The sequence below is a fragment of the Ctenopharyngodon idella genome, chromosome 13, assembly GCF_019924925.1.
Source record: "Ctenopharyngodon idella isolate HZGC_01 chromosome 13, HZGC01, whole genome shotgun sequence".
Classification (NCBI taxonomy): Eukaryota; Metazoa; Chordata; class Actinopteri; order Cypriniformes; family Xenocyprididae; genus Ctenopharyngodon; species Ctenopharyngodon idella.
In genome coordinates, this window is record NC_067232.1 from 22,847,574 (window position 1) to 22,867,377 (window position 19,804).

The 19,804-nt window shown below is 35.7% G+C and overlaps 3 protein-coding genes and 1 long non-coding RNA gene across 4 annotated transcripts in view; 3 read left to right on the forward strand and 1 right to left on the reverse strand.

The window, feature by feature from the left end:
- The first annotated feature begins 43 nt into the window (after positions 1 to 43).
- Positions 44 to 5,283, forward strand: tlr4bb (toll-like receptor 4b, duplicate b). The gene is made up of 3 exons (XM_051917185.1): positions 44 to 291; positions 2,129 to 2,295; positions 2,393 to 5,283. Exons 1-3 carry the CDS (start codon positions 205 to 207, stop codon positions 4,599 to 4,601), a joined length of 2,463 nt encoding a protein of 820 aa, XP_051773145.1. The 5' UTR covers positions 44 to 204; the 3' UTR covers positions 4,602 to 5,283.
- A 233-nt stretch (positions 5,284 to 5,516) lies between these two features.
- On the forward strand, positions 5,517 to 9,621 carry ftr14l (finTRIM family, member 14-like). The gene is made up of 6 exons (XM_051917188.1): positions 5,517 to 6,311; positions 6,759 to 6,854; positions 7,810 to 8,043; positions 8,144 to 8,303; positions 8,388 to 8,447; positions 8,548 to 9,621. The coding sequence occupies exons 1-6, from the start codon at positions 5,913 to 5,915 to the stop codon at positions 9,066 to 9,068; spliced, it is 1,470 nt and encodes a 489-aa protein (XP_051773148.1). The 5' UTR covers positions 5,517 to 5,912; the 3' UTR covers positions 9,069 to 9,621.
- On the reverse strand, positions 8,458 to 19,573 carry LOC127525019 (uncharacterized). The gene is made up of 5 exons (XR_007933228.1): positions 15,680 to 19,573; positions 13,752 to 13,800; positions 12,180 to 12,315; positions 9,610 to 9,746; positions 8,458 to 8,597 (listed from the first exon to the last, which is right to left on the reverse strand). It is a non-coding gene; the product is annotated as an uncharacterized LOC127525019 (long non-coding RNA).
- The window catches only part of zgc:154058 (Transmembrane protein 150A-like), a 44,896-nt gene continuing 38,428 nt past the window's right edge, over positions 13,337 to 19,804 (forward strand). Inside the window, exons 1-2 of the mRNA XM_051917198.1 lie at positions 13,337 to 13,604; positions 14,058 to 14,258. Of these exons, the coding sequence (XP_051773158.1) occupies positions 14,194 to 14,258 (65 nt within the window). The 5' untranslated portion in view covers positions 13,337 to 13,604; positions 14,058 to 14,193. The remainder of the gene's footprint in view (positions 13,605 to 14,057; positions 14,259 to 19,804) is intronic.

Genomic DNA, 19,804 nt, shown 5'->3' on the forward strand with positions numbered 1-19,804 from the left:
AATCATCATGGGAATGCACGTCAAATATGAACAACTTCCCCTTTGAAAACAAAAGGGAGAAGTGACAGTTGCTTGCATCCATCCTATCCTATGACAGTTGAGTATTAACGGACTTATGTTAAATGGTATGTGCTTTACATCATTGACATCTGTTCTTTGTTACATCAAGTTTTCCATAAATCTCACGCAAGATCATTTCTCACAATGATCATGTCATATTGGGAACAGATGACTTTCCTAATTTCAATCTTAATTCTTGTGAATGCTGGACAAGGACAGGAATGTACCACGGTAAGAACAATACATATATTTAGTTTTCATTAATATAGTTCATATATTTACATGCTTTAACACTAGGTTCTTAAAGAATAGCCTACCATTTGTTTATGTGAGTCAAATTATTAGTATTGTAGTATTTTGTATAGTATTGCAACGTGATCTCATGAGAAAACGTGTGTATTTTTACGTAAATTGTGGTTCTACCACACGTACATTTACTTACGTTTTCATCCACACAAAAACGTACAACATTGACGTATTTATAGCACTAAAACGTAAAATACTTACGTATTAACAGCAAAAAAACGTAAATCATGTAACGTAAAATGTGAATGTATATGAATTCCCATGTATTAATATTAAAATCGTGGCTTTAATGATTTAACGATGTGTTTAGTCGAATTTATTGAAAGCAGTTTACTCATCTACTTAATATGAAATAACATTTCTGTTCGTGACTTGTGCTGCTCGTTTCGGAGGATTACATAATGTTAAACAAGACTACAATTTGAAACCTTATGAATAAAATTTCTGTAATTGTTTAACCATTTTGTAATATTTAGTTTGTTTGCTGTGAGACACAGAAGGCGTTTTCTCCTATGCAGCGGCTGATAAGATAAGTTACACCAAAGCACAACATAAATTCACAAATCACATCCATTTTATTTGTTCGCTGTACTCCAAATCTTTAGAATCCATATGTTTGTAAGGAACAGATCCAAATTCAGCCCTTTATCCATCGATCTTCATCTTCATTCTCAGCAACAGCGACCGTCACAGTCAAAGCTCGCGCTCGTTATGATTCAAATTTGAAAGTAGCGCCACCCTCGAGAAGCGTTACGACATGGTTTACGGCACTGATATCGAACGCTCATTGGTTCTCACCTGCTTAGTCACAGATTGCGACATGCCGTGTTTCAGTGGATTGACATTTGAAATGAGTGCGCGCCTTCACGGGGAGAAGCCGGATTTATTATATTTTCATGGATTAATAAGTTAAATTCTGCTCTGTACCCTTTAAAAAAAAACTATTACCGCCAGAGAGGACTGCGACTGGAACTGGACTGGATCATTTGAACTACTTTTGGTACCACTTTTGACATTTTCGCAAAAAATAAATTATTGTGATTACGCTTGTTTGTCTGTCATTCTTTTATTTATAACAGTACGGAGTTTAAAGAAATGGTTATGGGTAGGTTTAGGGGTAGGTGTAGGATTAGTGGCTCAAAATATCGTTTTAATGTTATATTTTTACTAAAATTGTCATTTTCCTACACATTTCTGTTCTTTTTGTTTTATTCTCTTAACATTCTGTATAAAGTGGGTAGGTTCGGGATGGGGTTTAGGGATCTTACATTTATCTAAAATAAAATGGAAATTATACATATATCTTTATAACATGAAAGATTCGTAAATATTTTACGTTTTTTCGCTGTAAAAACGTAAGTATTTTTACGTTTTAGTGCCATAATTACGTCAATATTGTACGTTTTAGCACCTTTCTAAACGTACAAAAATGTACGTTTTGTGTCTTTGAAAGTTACGTATTAATACCTACGTACTAACAATGAGACCAGGCTGAGTATTATTGTTATTTTGATAGAAGGCTATATTATAAACATGCAGGACTTCTGAACTTATTTTGTATTTATTTGACCCTCATGTTCTTTTTAGATTTTTATGTTATATTATATCTATGTATAATAATATATCTATGTATACTATAGAAAAGTAAAGAGGCCTTGGGATCTCTCAGACAGAACACGAAGGTCATAAAAATCAGAAATACCAAAATTATGTTAAAGTAAAAATCAAAAATGGGCTTCCTGTGTCTTTGTTTCATTAATAGATAATAAAGAATATGGAATACTCATGTTCTGGGAGAAATCTGACTCAAATTCCCAGCAGTCTTCCTATCACTGTGACATCTCTGGATTTCAGTTTCAATTTCTTGAACTCTTTAAATAAGTGTGTATTTCCTGTATTGTTCAATTTACAAGTTTTGGATCTCACAAGGTAAATCAATGTTACTTGATCATTAATTGTTATGCATTACAATTTAAACATGTTAACTATTTTTTATGTACTCATTTTTAATCTTTTGGCCTTTCAGATGCCACATCAAGCAAATTGAAAATGATTCTTTCTATAACGTGAAGAATTTGACTACTTTGATTCTCACTGGAAACCCTATTACATATTTTGGACCTGGATGCTTGAATTCTTTACATAATCTAAGGAGACTAGTTCTTGTGGATATTGGTCTCGCATCCTTACAGCTTCAAATGAATAACCTAACCAAACTGCAGGAACTTAGAGTTGGAACAAATAATATTCAGTCCGTGTCTCTCCCTCCATTCATGAGCTCCTTTAAAGATTTCAGTTTACTTGATCTACATGCCAATAATATTTCCATCATTAAAACTGATCACACAGTTGTGTTGCGACAGATTGGCAGAAACATGACTTTGATTCTCTCTAGGAATCCATTATTACACATTGAACCAGGAGCTTTCAGAGACATTTATCTCAGGGAGCTTCACATACAAGCTTCCTTTGTTTCAACAAATGCACAAAAGAAGTGTCTAAACGCTCTTACTGGTCTCAGTGTGGATAGGTTGTTCATGGGAAGTTACAGAATGCAATGGAAAAGCAGTGTGTCAGATTCAAATTATCTTGATGGTCTTTGCTCAGTTAATTTCAATGAAATATATCTTATTCAGAAAGAATACTCTCATTCTGAAATGAACATATTCCATTGTATGATCAATGCGACAAAAATCACATTAAAAATTGGATATATCAAGAGAATGGAACGTGTTCCTTTTTGCCGTCTTAAGGAACTGTATTTAGGTCACACTTTATTATCTGTTGTACCATCTGTTTCACACATACCAAGCTTAGAAAAACTGGTGGTGAAGAATACTATTCCTATGACCTTTTTTGGTATCGGTGGCCTGCCTCTTCTTCAGTATGTAGATTTGAGTGAAAACTTTTTGATTATGAAGGACTGCTGTTACGGTTATTTTCCAAACACAACAAATATTCGATACTTGAATCTTAGTCAAAACTCTGAGATAGGGATAGTTGATAAGCCATTTTCTGGACTTAACTTGCTTGAAGTGTTGGACCTCCACCACACAAAATTAGTCATAGTTTTTAACTTTGGATTTTTACAAGGTCTAAAAAATTTAAAGTATTTGGATATCTCCCACACAAGTATTACTTTAACAAGCTACATGGCTTTTCGAGACCTGCAAAATTTGACTGTGCTTAAAATGGCAGGAAACAGTTTAGGTGGAGATACAATGAGATATCTCTTTCAAAATCTAACACATTTGGAGGTTCTTGATATCTCACACTGTAGCATCGGAGAAATCTCCAGGACATCTTTTACCGGCACACAGAAACTAAAGCATTTATATTTAAGTAAAAACAAGTTGATGACTTTGGACTTTCTGGCCCAACCAGAGCTGAAACGTCTTACATCATTTTATGTTGATAAAAACAGCATTACTAGCATCCCACTTGATGTTCTCCAAAAGCTGCCAACAAGCCTTTCAGAGTTTGATTTGTCCTCCAATCCCATCGATTGCTCCTGTTCCCAGACAGATTTTATTTTCTGGATTATCCAAAATCAGAACATTTTGAAGCAAGCAGAAAATATTTTCTGTAAATCTTTTTCACCAAGCTCAGATTTTAGAGCAGCAGACTTTGACATTGACAGCTGTGTGCACAAGAAAAGACTCACAATCATTTTATCAGTATGTTTTGTTACATTAGTAGTCGTGTTATCAGTCTTGGCTTATAGGTTCCAGTTTTATCTTCAGTATTGCTGTATTCTACTGAGAGGCTACAGATCACCTGGACAACAAGAGTGTTCCTATGACGCATTTGTGATTTTCTCCAGCTATGATGAAGCCTGGGTCATGAATGAACTGATGGAGAATCTGGAGAACGGTGTTCCACCTATTCATCTTTGCCTTCACATGCGGGACTTTCAAGCAGGGAAGTCCATCGCCTCCAACATTATCGATGAAGGAATAATGGGCAGCCGTAAAGTCATTGTGGTTGTGTCTCAACACTTCATTGATAGCGCCTGGTGTCGCTTTGAGTTTGAATTGGCTCAGTCCCGGTTTGTGATGGAACGCAATGCCAACATCATCATCATCATTCTGGAAGATGTGGAAGAGAGGAAGACTAAGAAAGTGTTTGGTCTTCATAAGCATCTGAAAAGGAACACATACCTGAAGTGGAGCAGGGACCCTTTGAGTAACATGAGATTCTGGACACGGCTCAGGAGAGCTATTATAAAGCAATAATCTGAGCGTTTATGTGAATGTATTGAAGTTGATCAAATAAACTGATGCTTTTTTATTTAAGAATCTAAAGTAGACTTATCATCACATTTTATTTTGTAGTCAGTCATTTTTCACAGGGTTGTAATGCTATTGTTTGTTGTGAATACTGCACACATAGGACTTTAAGCTCTTCTTGGCAATGAACTTGAAACAAAAGGGAGAAGTGAAAGTTGCATGCACAATACAGTGTAAACAGATCTTTATCAAACACTATTGTGCTTTGTGGTCGAATAGATTTTAGTCCCACATCCCATGAATGTGTTACTGGAAACACTGATGTGTAAATTTGTTAAGTAAAATTCTATAACTAGCAACAGAAAAGTTCCTAGCTGAATTTCCAACCTTCTGACATTAGTTTGTTGTTTTTCTCTTCATCACGTAATAAGTTTCACATCTCTCTCTCTCTCTCTGTCTGAACTTAGATCATATAGTTCACATACAAATTTTAAGAAAAGAATATTAATTTACATTTTTGGCATTTCAATTGTCATGTCCATTATATCAATGATATGATGATACTTGTGAACAATTTGTCTACTTTGGTTCTCACAGGAAACTGATAACACATTTTGGACCTGGATGCTTGAATTCTGTGTAATTTAAATTTTCTTTGACCTCTGATGTAGATGTGGAAATAAATTAAGTTACAGAGCCTCTGGTCTTTGTTATCAAAATTACTTTTAAGCTGTTGCATGTGGGCATGATTTAAAGTGGACAATTTTATTAATAAAACACTAAACGTTTATATAAGGAATCTGTCATGCTATATCCATGTTTTCCCCGCAAAATTACGTTTAATTATCTATGGAAAGTACGGTCTCTTTCTCCCGCTCTCTTTCCCATACAGCCGAGCTGAACACACACAAACAGCATGCTCTCCGCGTTGTGGCCACATTACCATATCGGGTGTGCATTATTTTCCTAATAATTTAACAGCCCATCATTAATTATTCCTTACTTACACAGCATTAACTTGTCTACTGTGAACTTGAAACCGTATTTTTTTTTTACAGCTGAAACCGCAGACTCTTCACTCCTCCTTATGGTTTACCGCCAACAAAAGGGCCTTTGTATGAAGATGTTTACGTTACAACATTCACATTTTTGCTTTTCTCTTTGTTCTGACATCAGTATGTCACCCTCTAACCTGCTAAACTGGTTTATCACACATGGTTCACATTCCTCTATATAATGAATGTGTCAGTACAGTTTCATTGAAACTGCTTTTAACCCCACAAGCTTGTCTTTGGATTATGCAGAGAGAGCTTTATCATGTCTCGAAGCGGTACAGCAAACCAAAGCCGAAACAGCACTCTGGAGAAACCCAGGCGGTCTGGAAGATACAGCAGCTCCAGCAGCCGGAACAGCTCCAGAGAAGTGCTTTGTGATTTTTGTCTGGCGAAGAAGAACAAGGCAGTGAAGTCATGTCTGACGTGCTTAACCTCATTTTGTGAGACGCATCTCCAGGCTCATTATGAGTATCCAGCTCTCATGAAGCACAAACTGGTGGCAGCAACAGGGCAACTGCGTGAGAAGATCTGCGCCGAACATGATAAACTTTTGGAGGTTTTCTGTCGATCTGACCAAGCATGCGTTTGCGTTTTGTGTATCATGGAGGAACACAAAAAACATGATATTGTTTCAGCAGCAGCTGAAAGGACAGAAAAGCAGGTGAGCTTATCAACATTGACTAAAAATTACTCATGCCATGGGTCACCGTAGTTTTACCAAGTAATACATGTTCCTGGATCAACATATTTTGTTGATCCTGGAACAATATTCCTGTCTGAAAATTTAGTCCCAACCCAATTCCTACACCTACCCCTAAACCTAACCCTACCTATAACTCATCCCTAAAATCAGAGGGAAATGATAGGTGAATATGTAGAAGCACCTAGCCCTGCTTGTAAGACATAAACTGTAAACTTGTCCCTCAAATTTGATTGGTTGATTGGAATGTTGTACTTGGTGAAATCACGTTCACCCATGCGATGAAGAACTGTATAGTGGCTATAGCTATGCTTCTCAACTTAATAATGATCATTGATAAACAAGTCAATATTTAGTGCTTTCACTTAACAGTTCGGTGTCTCACAAATTTGCTTTTCTTTTCAACAGAAACAGCTTGGAGCGAAACTGATGACCTCACAGCAGAAAATTGAGGAAAGGATAAAGAAATGGCAAGATCTCAGGCAGGCAGTGGCATCCCTAAAAGTAAAAAAAAAAAGTTTATATCTATTATGTTAAGTAATTACTCATAAAATGCTGTTACGCTGACACCTTTGCACAGCAATGTACAATACCAGATTACATGTGTATTTTCTGTTTTATATTATTAAATTGGTAAAATTTTATTCTAAGGTTCTATTTGTCCCAATTAGTTCATGCTTTAGATTAGGTTTCCCAAACAGTGACGAAACTGCTGGGGTCTTGGGAGTTAATGAAAAGCTAATAATTAATTATTATCATAAAAATGTAAAATCATTACTCCAGTCTTCAGTGTCATGATCCTTCAGAAATCATTCTAAAATGCTGATTTGGTACTTGAGAAACATTTATTATTGTTATCAAAATCAATATTTTTGTGAAAACTGCAATACATGTTTGTAGGATTGTTTGACGAATAGAAAGTGCGGAAGAACAATTTATTTGAAATAGAAATATATTTTAACATTACAAATGTCTTTCATGTCACTTTTGATCAATTTAATGCTTCCTTACTGAATAAAAGCATTAATTTATATATATAAAAAAAATATTTAAACATGTTTTTCATCTGCAGTGAGAGGTTAAAAATCTAATGTAGTTTAATGTTACTTTCTACATATCCTAATACATATTTAACATCTTGTTAAATAAGTTAACATCTTTGATAAATGAACATTAATTAAATATTATTATTGATGAACAATAGTATGTTTTATAAATTAAATCAATAATGAATACTTTTTAAAATTGTTAGTTCATGATATTTAAGGCATTAACTATGTTAATAAATTAAACATTATTGTAAAGTGTTAGTTAAATTAGCTCAAAATGCTGTTTTCTTTTTTAACAGTTCATCAGATTTTAAAAAGGTGCATCTCCATAACATTTGACTGGTATTGTAAATGAAATCTTTGAATAGTGAACAGTCCCTATCTCATACATGGTGTTTTTCTCTTTCCAGCATTCATCTCAGAGTGTGTTAGATGAAAATGAGCGTATTTTCGCTGAACTTCTTCGGGCTCTAGAGAGGAGGCATGGAGAAGTGAAGGAGATGATTCGAGCCCAGGAAACCCTTCTGCTGACACATGCAGAGGGACACCTGGCCAGGCTGGAGGAGGAAATTACATTACTAAAAAAGAAACACAATGACCTGGAGCAGCTGTCCCAATCCGATGATCATATCCACTTCTTACAGGTATAAAAGCGCTGTGGCCTATAAGCGCATTTGCTTTTTTTTTGCTAAACAGTTCCCTACAGTATGATAAAATAACATTGCTGCTAATTCCCACCTATAGAGCTGGCAGTCTCTTTCTGCTCCTTCTGGATATGAGGACTTGTCCAAGGTGACATTAGCCCCTCACCACACTTTTGACAATGCAAAAAAAGCCATCTCTGAACTGAAAGTGCAATTAGAAGAAATAAGCAAGGAAGAACTGAACAAAATATCATCAGCAGGTGCTCAAAACCCTTTTATTACAAATATATGCACATAATGTATATATATATATATATTTACACATATATGTTTTTCATCTGCAGTGAAGGAGGTTAAAATTCTCCAGATTGTGGACCCAGCAAAAAGGGAGGAGTTCTTAGAATGTAAGTTTATAATCAATATAATCAACAGTGAGACAGCGGTTTTACATATAAACACATTTGTTTATGCTGATTAATTTAACAACACCCCTTCTCGATCTAGATTTCTGTCAGCTCTCAATAGATCCTTCAACAGCCCACCCAAACCTGCACCTGTCAGACAAAAACACAGTGGTGCGGATGAGCAACGAGCCAAAGTCGTACCCAGAGCATCCCAGTCGTTTCGATTACTGGCAGCAGGTGCTGTGTAAAGAGGGTCTGGCCGGCGGTCGCTACTACTGGGAAGTGGACTGGAGTGGCACAGAAATAGACATTGCTGTGACTTACAGGGGGATTCGGAGGAAAGGAAATGACAACGCCGGCAGCTTTGGGGGGAATGACAAGTCTTGGAGTTTGTACTGCTCTGAATCCAAGTACTCCTTTGTACACAACAACAAAAGCACCACTATATCTGTCCCCAGTTCCTCTAGAATAGGGGTGTATGTAGACTACGAGGCTGGAACGGTGGCATTTTATAGTGTGTCTGACACCATGAAGCTTCTGCATAAGGTTCAAGCTAAATTTACTGAACCCCTCTACCCTGGCCTTGGAGTCTGGGGATACGGAACCACAGTGCGACTGTAAGATAAATTAGTTTGCTGAATGTTGATCAGAACGTGGTTGTCACATATTTATCTTATCTTATTTATCATTTTAGTCAGTTCAGTGAGAACATGGAAAAGCCACTTTGCTTCCCTCTTTGAGCATCTGCATCATAATAAAATATGAATCACTGACACTCATTCTGACATGTATCAGTGGCTATATAAAGCATCATTTATCACTATCAGCAGTGGGCCAACTTAAAAAATAGCAAAACACTGAATTTTAATGTGTATTACATAAATTAGCTTGTTGATTTATTTATTATGACTTGGTTCCAAATACTGTAGTCTAGACCGCCACTCCGACTCCCACCAGAAACACCATAGGCCTATATTTTGTGTGCTATGTGGCGGGAAAAGAGTACGAATAGTAGATATAAAGATTATATGAAAAATGACAAATGTCGCCTGTCAATCCTTCACTATGCTGTGTTATTGATTTTTTTTTGTACATGTTTAAAGCTGCAGTCCTTAAAGGGTTAGTTCACCCAAAACTTAAAATAATGTAATTTATTACTCACCCTCATGCCGTTCCACACCTGTAGGACCTTCGTTCATCTTCGGAACACAAATTAAGATATTTTTGTTGAAATCTGATGGCTCAGTGAGGCCTCCATAGCCAGCAATGACATTTCCTCTCTCAAGATCCATTAATGTACTAAAAACATATTTAAATAAGTTCATGTGAGTACAGTGGTTCAATATTAATGTTATAAAGTGACAAGAATATTTTTGGTGCGCCAAAAAAATAAAATAAAATAAAATAAAAATAATGACTTATATAGTGATGACCGATTTCAAAACACTGCTTCATGAAGCTTATGAATCAGCGTGTCGAATTATGATTCGGATCGCGTGTCAAAGCGCCAAACTGCTGAAATCACGTGACTTTGGCGCTCCGAACCGCTGATTCAACATCGGATTTCAACGAAAATATCTTAATTTGTGTTCCGAAGATTAACGAAGGTCTTACGGGTGTGGCACGGCATGAGGGTGACTAATAAATGACATTATTTTCATTTTTGGGTGAACTAACCCTTCAACTTTTGGCGATCTAGCGGTTAATAAACAGAAATGCATACGTCTTGCGGAAGAACATTGTAGCCGGAGCTACTTCTCTCTGTTTATATCTATGACTAGTCACGCAGGTACAGGTCTACTCCGCAGCGGCGACGACCTGACCAGTCTAAAATAGTCCGAATATAATCACTTATTATAGGTGTGCCGTAGTGATTCAGGATAAGACAAAAACACGGTTTGGGAAATGGATTCATGATGTACTCGCCCATTATACAAATTTTATACATTTTGAACACAAAAAGTTACGGACTGCACCTTTAACATAGGGCAAAAATACTGTATTTTATTACATATCTGAAAGAATTTTAATCAAATAAAAATGCTTTTACTGTTTGCATTGGCCTTCTGTTTTTAGTCAAAAGTCCAGATGTGGGAAACATTGTATATATCTCCACTAGATGGAGCCATTCCAAACTTGTTGAAAGTTATAATTTGTTATACTCATTTTCACAGTAATACTGAGCTAAGCAACTCTTGTGTTGTAGCCTACTATTGTTTTGTGTTGTTTTATCTTGCATCTTAAAATTGATTACAATGACCGATAGGACTAAGCCTACAATCATTGTGAGGCTTAAGAAATATTTAGGCTATATGCTCAGAATGAGACAAACTTTTCACAATCAATATCTACATTCACAAGTCTGTTTTTATGATTCATACATCACTCATTCTTTTCACCACATGTTCTTATCCATGAATATTATTTTCATCATACACACAATATTATCAGCCGGTTATGTCAGAATATCAAAAGAACAAAGAAGATGTTAATGGTGAAGAAACACACAGAAACAATGATTATGACTGCTATCATTCAGCAGTGGACTGAGATACCAACTCAGCAATTGCACAACTGTGAAAGCGTGTTTTCTTCAGATTGGCAGTTGCTATGGGAAATAGTAGAAATGGGAACTGTATGTAATTGTGAAATACAGCCCAGATGTATTGATGTGTTTCGTTTTTACTAGGCTGTTCTGTGAAATGTATAGCTCTGAATAAAGTGCAAACTGTGCAGGGTGAAAGCGCTATTATATTTTTTGCTCTCTGATAATAAACACTCAATATGTCTGACAAATAGACAGAATACGTTTGGTAACAGCTATTCTGAAAATCTGACCAACCCAGTCAACAGGATAATAGTGCCAGCTGTGATGCTTGTCTGATAAAAATTGCTTCTTAAACAAGATGAGCAATGCATTGAACATCACAACAACAATAGCACATCTTATCAGAAGGGAACTCCTATCAGAATGTACTAAAACTCTAACATAATTGTTTTAAATCGTACATTTTGTGTAGCAGAACATATCAGCACAAGCTCTTTATTAAATACAAGCACATTTTGTTAAGATATAACTATTAATATACGATTATCGTATATGTTCAATCATTCAGCAAGATTATTTAACTAATGTTTTGTAATGTAAATGTAACTCAACTTTGATGCACTCATTGCAGTTTTTCAGAACATCAGCCAGTCAGGCCCACATAAACAGAAACATTGCTGGTGCTAAATAAGTTTGAAAGGAAAATAAGCAGAGATTCTGACTTTTGACAGAGTTTCTGATGACAAGCAATTGATCATTAACACAAATATAATGTGATTAGCATCTTATTTAAGACACTGATCAAAGTCTGTGACCGATAATGAAAATACTTTACTGAATGAATGGTTTTAGTTTCACTTAAATAAATGTTTTTTTTCAAATAAAGCTTCCTGTTCAGTCTTGTGATTTACATACATTAAATATAACACTTGTGACATTTGGTGTTTGCAGTCACAAATGATTCTGATTTCACACAGATCACTACCATAGTGGTAACTTTAATATTAAAGCAATATGAATTTATGCCAGCAGGCCCTCAACCTAATCACAAGCTCCACACTTTACCACAATGGTCACCCCCAAACACAAACATAACAGAGGCTTTTAAATACCAACATAATAAGACATGGAACATTAAAGGGTCAGTTCACCCAAAAATGAAAATAATGTCATTAATTACTCACCCTCATGTCGTTCCACACCCGTAAGACCTTCGTTCATCTTCAGAACACAAATTAAGATATTTTTGATGAAATCCGATGGCTCAGTTTGGCCTCTATTGCCAGCAATGTCACTGCACTCTCAAGATCCAGAAAGATACTAAAAACATATTTAAAACAGTTCATGTGAGTACAGTGGTTCAACTGTAATATTATAAAATGACGAGAATACTTTTTGTGCACCAAAAAACAAAACAAAATAACGACTTTTCAACAATATCTAGTGATGGGCGTTTTCAAAACACTGCTTTGAAGCTTTACAAATCTTTTGTTTCGACTTTAAACTTTTGTTTAAAGTCTCTCCATTTTCTCATCTTGCTAAAAATTGCATAAAATAACACTATTTCAACATTCACTCTCCCATTTCAGCCCCTTTGCAAAGCATGATGGGAAGTGAAAGTCCTGTTTGGTTACATGTTATTTCAAAAATGAAAACATCAAGTTAAGTCAAAGAGTAACCGCTTCAAGTCAGTTTAACATGAAGTAATCACAAAAACATGATACAATGGTGTTAAATCAAAATACATTGTTTAAATAAAGTTAAATTATTTTTTGAGTGTATATCCTATAGCATATAGTTGTAGAAAACTTAGTACAGTATTGGGTAAAGTAATCTGTTTATATTACTATAGTTATATTGTCATAGCAACTATAGAATTACCACAACAAATTCATTCAAGTACTTTACTATAGTATGGTTCAAAAACACTATAGTATTTACTATAAATTACTATAGTATTTTTTTATAACCTAAACAACATTTAACACGCTGTACATTGATATCCAACAGATTATAACCTACAAAAAAAAAAAAAAAAAAAAAAAAAAAAAAACAACGAATTTTTACTTAGGCCTACAAAAACATAACTGACACTTCAATGTAAAAACACAAGTTGTAATATGCTACTGTATGAATTTTACTTTACTTTAAAGTTTTGTTTAAATGTCTATATCTGGTACAGTAAACCAGCTCAACTCATAGTTTGTTTGTTTTTTTCTGTAGCACTTTTTGTACGTTGTTTTTACGTCAAAATTACAAACATTTTGTTCAGTCAGTGCATCAGGATGTAGCGGAGCGCGTGTTGTGTTGGGAGGCGGAGCTACTCGAACAGCTGGATGTTAGTGTTCAGTCCACACGGCGGGACACGAGACAGCGCTTGTAGTCCGAAAGGAGCGAGGCACCAGAATTCTTCTGAAAGAGCACAGAGACAGGAACACAGAGAGCCACGGGAGACACACCCGCGGTCATTTGGACGCTTGAGGAGTAATGATAAATCTGTAGCGGTTACTGGTGATTGATGTAATCCGTTTCTGAACAGTCTGCGCTCTGTCTGAGGGTTTAACAAAAGGTGGGAGACACGTCTGCTGTCCCCTATCACAGGGGGGAAGGTGAGATACAGTTTCCACTCTCTACACTACACACACGGCTATTACACTTAAGTTAAACTGCAACTTCAATCGGCCATTTTGACTTGTTACCAAAAGGATATTCTTCTACATGCTTTTAAAGCGGCTCTTACAGTCAAATGTACTCACCAGTTAGGCATTGAGCAGTATTTGCAGGCATTGAAATGTTCTGTAGTTTCTACAGGTACAGAAAAGAGAATAGACAGAATCACAGATATGCACTGAGAGTTAAAAATGCTTAAACAAATAGAAAAATACAATATGCATATGTAAATAAGTGTATAAATGTAAAAAGATGTGTGAAGAATAATGCAAAATCCACAGCTTTGCAAACAGGTATGCAATGTGTAATACAAAATCATATGTGCAAAATGCCAGTCTGTTTATCATAGAGTTGTTGTTGTCATGGTAAAGATTATTTCTTTTTCGTCACAGATATGATATTTGAGATAACCCTATTTGGGGTCATGCAACAAGTATAAATGCACATTGATGAGCAGAGGGAGACAGGCTGGCGAAGGCGAAAGAAGTGGATTTTTTGAGGGGAGCAGTAGAGGATCGTGTGCTGGAGATGTCTCTGTGGATGTTCTTACCCGTCAGCCTCCCAGCTCTGACCATCACTGGAATATGGGTTGTGTAAGTCCAGTTTATTTCATATCAAATTAAATGATCATGCTTTGAATAGGTATGGATTAAACCTGCGCAGATGTCATGCATGCTCTGATTTGAGATTACATAACTTTCAGACTAGTTTGATTTTTAACTGGATGCACACCAATTCAACAGTGGTCTTAAAGGGATATAGACGTAATATGTCTGTTTGGTAAATGCCAACTTTATGGTCTGGAAGAATAATTGATTTAGTTGTATAGTTGTACAGTCAAACCAAAATGTATTCAGACACCTTGAATATTTCATTCATTAATACAGTTTATTCACTAATGGTAATAAAATATGACAAGATCTCAGAGTTAAACTGTGTCAGAAAAAAATTATCTTAATTATGTCAGATAACACTTAAGCAAAACATGGTCAGGTCAAAGTGTCTGAATAATTTTTGGTTCCACATTTTTATAAATTGGTACATTACATTTTTTTACTGGTAGTCCACTGTATGAAGAATTTTTGGGTATAATATGTCACAGTTTACTTTATTTTGCTATCCTCACTTACATAAATGAACTATAGTGTCCTGCACCCACTAGTAAAAATATATCAAAAATATCAAATATTTTTTGGTTTGACTGTACATCACAGTTTTAGATTTGGCCTGCATTGAAATGGTTGCCTTCTCTCCTTAACAAGACCCAGCTAATGGGGAACGTTCTTAAAACTTTAACTAACATTCTGGCAAAGTTCTCTTAAAGTTATGAACAAACATTCGTCCAGTAACATTAATAGATCATATGTTCAATTTGGTCTTTAATAATATTCTCAAAACATTAACATTATTTATACATCGTTCATATAATATTTTTCCCCCCTAAATGTTTTAGTTGGACTTTCTCTAATGTTTTTTTATATGTTACTACTTGTTTCGGAAGTTTTAAAAAGTAACATTCCCTTAATGTTTGCATGAACAAGAAAAAATGTTTTCATTCAAAAAGCTGGACATTTTGAACATTCAGAAATTGCTTTGTCAACGTAATGAGAAGTCATGTCTCAAGGTTCATTTTTTAGGACACCTCAACGCTGCTTTTGAATCATGCAGTTTTCAATGTAACTTATAATTTGTTATGGAAAGTTTTATTATTTGTGCAAGGATTAAATTACGTGCCAAAAGTTATAGTCATATTCCTGCTCTTTGGGGAGTGGGCTATACCTAAAACTGCAAGCTTGCCCATAACTGACTCGCCTTAACTTGCCTAAAAAAAATGTTGACGACTTTGAGGTCATTATTAGTAATGCTGTCATGGTGCAGAAATGGAGAGAGAGGCTATGATGTTCAGGAAGAGAGCTGTGCATGAACCGGCATGTGATTGATAAGACTTGTAGTTCAAGGTAATATTTAAGGAAATCAGGTTTTAGACTTAATGTGTGATGGGGTTGTGGAATACCTTTTGTAGAGTTTTATTTGCTTGAAGGTGCAGCGTTGTGCTGGCGTCTCATTGCTTGTCTCTACTTCCTTCCTGTGGAATGCTTGCAGGCGTCCTGCTTCTAAAGGGAGTTCAAGATCCCCTTCCTCTCCTGTAGAGCCTTGAGTTTGAAGCGACAGAAGTGGTTACATAAGCCTCTGTGAGTAGAGGAGTGAGTAAAACAGAGGAGGGCAACTTAGAGCAGCATCAGTGACTTCTCATTTACTATGCCAGAGAGAGAGAGAATGTTTGGTTTATTTTTTCCATTACTCCTGTAGTGATGGTCTGGGAGAAGTTCCCAATACAACATGGACTAAACGTGTCCCGTTCCAGAGACTTTTTCTTCCATTATCTATGCAAGAAAGGGCATGTTTTCATAGTTGAAAATGGAACCTCTAATTATGGCCTATAAAACAAGTGAGTTAACGTTACTAAAAATAACAACAACTAACAAAGCAAAACTGAAACTAACTGGCATGTTCTCACATTGAATTGTTTCATAATGTAAGTTTTTTTGTTAGTTAAAGGATTAGTTCACTTCAGAATGTAAATTTCCTGATAATTTACTCACCAAGTCATCCAAGATGTTTATGTGTTTCTTTCTTCAGTCGAAAAGAAATTAAGGTTTTTGAGGAAAACATTCCAGGATTTTTCTCCCTATAGTGTAATCCCAGACGAGGAGTAAAGGTCTTGTCTAGTGAAACGATAGGTAATTTTCTAAAAAAAATAAAAATGTATATACTTTTTAACCACAAATGCTCATCTTGCACTGCTCTGTGATGCGCCACGCATTATGTAATCACGCTGGAAAGGTCACGTGTGGCGGAAGTACCGCGTTAGAGCGAAAAACTCCATCCCATTTTCTCCTCCAACTTCAAAATCGTCTGACGTTGTTTTGCCTTTTTTTGTAAAGGGCGTTTGAATTATTCTTTGCATGTTTGCTTTGTAGACGCTGGATCGGTACTTCCCCCTACGTCATGCGTGACCTTTCCAACGTGATCGCAGAGCAGTGCAAGATGAGCATTTGTGGTTAAGAAGTATATACATATTTTTTTTTTTTTTTTTTTTTAGAAAATGACTGATCGTTTTGCTAGATTAAGACCCTTATTCTTTGTCTGGGATCATGTAGAGCCCTTTGAAGCTGCATTGACAGTGCAATTCAACCTGTTGTACCACAGTGAAGTCCACTATATGGAGAAAAAAACTTCCTCAAAAACCTTAATTTCTTTTTGACTGAAGAAAGAAAGACATAAACATCTTGAATAACATGGGGGTGGATAAATTATTAGGAAATTTTAATTATGAAGTGAACTAATCCTGTAAAAACACTTCGCTGGAGGCAGTTTTTGAGTAGTATGTAGCCCCCAGTTACAGCCCAGTGAAATGGTTGTTTAAATTATTCAGGCTACGTTGTAAAAAAAAAAGTTTCCATTTAGGCAAGAGTAAGTTTCCAAGCCAGTGTTTCCATTTGAACGTTATTTCTATACTTTGAGGCTGTTGTTTATGGTAACGTCACATAGGCTTGCATAGTCCCACACTGATGTGCTGTTCCCTGCAACGTTGAACATACTGTTTATGCAAACAACACTGAGAATATTTATTCATAACAAAGGCTTTATATTTTAAAGCTTGTGCCCTTTAACAGCTGAAACTGTCAGTGCTACATCTGTGTCCTCAGTGGTACAATACAAGCATTGTGCCTCTCTGGTCGGAGATGTAGCCTAATTATCCATTCAGATCAGGTCTGGTCTCTGGTTTGATTGAACCTGAAGCTCCTGGGGATTCATTTCTCACACCTGCTGTGGTTGCACAGCAAAAGGTGTCTGTGAATGACTGGAGTACATGATGTGGAACAGAGGGGGTATGGACACTGGTGGAGTCTGCCAGCTGTTTAGGGGGTTGTTTGTTAAAAGACGCAAGCAATTAGATTCAAGAAGGTTAATTAAAGTTTCAAACATTATAATGCATTCATCCTCGCCTCTTCATTAAACAGCCTTTTTTCAGAGTGGTTATTAAGACAATTAAAATGAAATGATTATATATGTACAATACCATTCATTTTATGTTTTTTTTAAAGAAGTTTCTCTGTTCACCAAGGGTGCATTTAATTGATTGAAAGTACAGTGAAAACAGTAACATTGTGAAATTTTATTACAATTTAAAATATCTGTTTTTATTTTAATATATTTTAAACACACAAACACACACACACACACACACACATATATATATATATATATATAATGTGTGTTTAAAATATATGTATGTATATATGTGAATGAATGCTTTTTTTAATCAAATATTTAATGTAAAAAATTTCTTAGACGTGCTCTGATTCTATTCCTTTAAAGTTACATTACAAAACCAAATGCAAACAAAAGCATATAAATGTGTACATCTTACACAAATAGGTTTTGTTGGAAAAAATAGCAACTCATTTTGCTATTGAAAGCTTTAAATAATTTTTATACATTCCAGTTTTGACTTGGAAATGAGCAAATACTACAAACTTGAACAATACATCGCATAATCAACAGTAAAAGGTCATAAGCACAATTTCATGAATATTCATGAGTTAAGCCAAGTCTTTAAATAAAGGGAAATTCTGTAATCATTTAATTAAATTAAAATGAAAATTCTGCCATAATTTACTCCAAACCTGTATGACTTACTTTTGGAAGAACATAAAAGAGGATATTTTGAGAAAGGTCTCAAGGTGATGATACACGGGGCAACTTTTTGAGCAATTGAGTTTCCCATTGAGAATGGGCAACAAATTTCTACTTTTCGATACTTTAGATCGAAATTTGTTGCCCAATATCAATGAGAAAGTGCCCAAGCATCATCGCTCGGCGACATTGCTCAAAAAGTTGCCCCGTGTATCATCACCTTCAGTCTTTTTAGTCCATACAATGGAATTCAGTGGTCACCAAAACTGTTTGTTTATCAACATTCTTCAAAATATCTTCTTTCGTGTTCCACAGAAGAAAGAAAGTCATACAAGTTTGGAACCACTTGAGGGCGAGTAAATGATGACAGAATGTTCATTTTCATCAGAACTATCCCTTTAAAAGCTTTGAAGTTTGTTGTGCCCTGCTCGAAATAAAAAATGAAGAAGTAACAAATGTTCAGCCAAAAAATTCACTATTGTCTCCTGTCACAAGTTATTTCAGAGAGCGAATCCAAATCTTATGGTGAACAGATGGGCTCCGGTATCAGAGCGGGAGCTGAGTTACTCTGTAGCCAGACAGTTCTCTGAGACAGGCCTTGTGTGCCTCTCTGGGATGTTGAGAGTGACCTGGTAACAGTCTACGTGTTTATTCACAACACCAGCCAAGGCAGATGGCAGAATGTTTGTTTACCAAATGTAATTTCTCTCAGCATTGTGCTAAGTGTAGTGCAAGGCTCAGGTGATCTGTCTCGCTGTTGACACACACACACACATACCTACACACACACACATACACACACACAAACACACACACATTTACTAGAGATGAAAACAAACCTAATTGCTGCTTAGCCCACTCCTGACCCTGCGTGTTGTCAAATGCAGTTACGTTGGACAAATGCAAATGTGTTTGTGTGTGTATGTCAACAGTGAGATCTGCATGAGAGTAAGACGGACCGAGATGGTATCCATCGGCAGGTGCCGAGTGTGTTTACCTTTCACAGAGCGCTTAATAGTCTTTTCTTGTCTCATCGTGCATTTGTAAGTATGGAAGCTTGTTTCTGCCATGGGATAAAAGAATAAAAAAGGTCATTGCAACTTTTTATCTCACAATTCTGACTTTTTTTCTCAGAATTGCAAGTTTAAATCTTGCAATTCAAACTTTAGAACTTGCCTTTAACAGCTTTATGTCTTTATATCGAGTTTATAACTGACAATTGTGAAAAAAAATTTCACAATATGGATTTTAGAACTTAGTTGTGAGTTTATATCTTATAATTGCAAAAATTTAAGTCATAATTGCAAGTTCGAATTTTTATCTCACAATTCGGACTTTAGAACTCAGTTGCAAGTTTATATCTCACAATTGCAAAAAATTAAGTCAGAATTGCAAGTTTGAATTTTTATCTCACAATTCGGATTTAAGAACTTGCAGT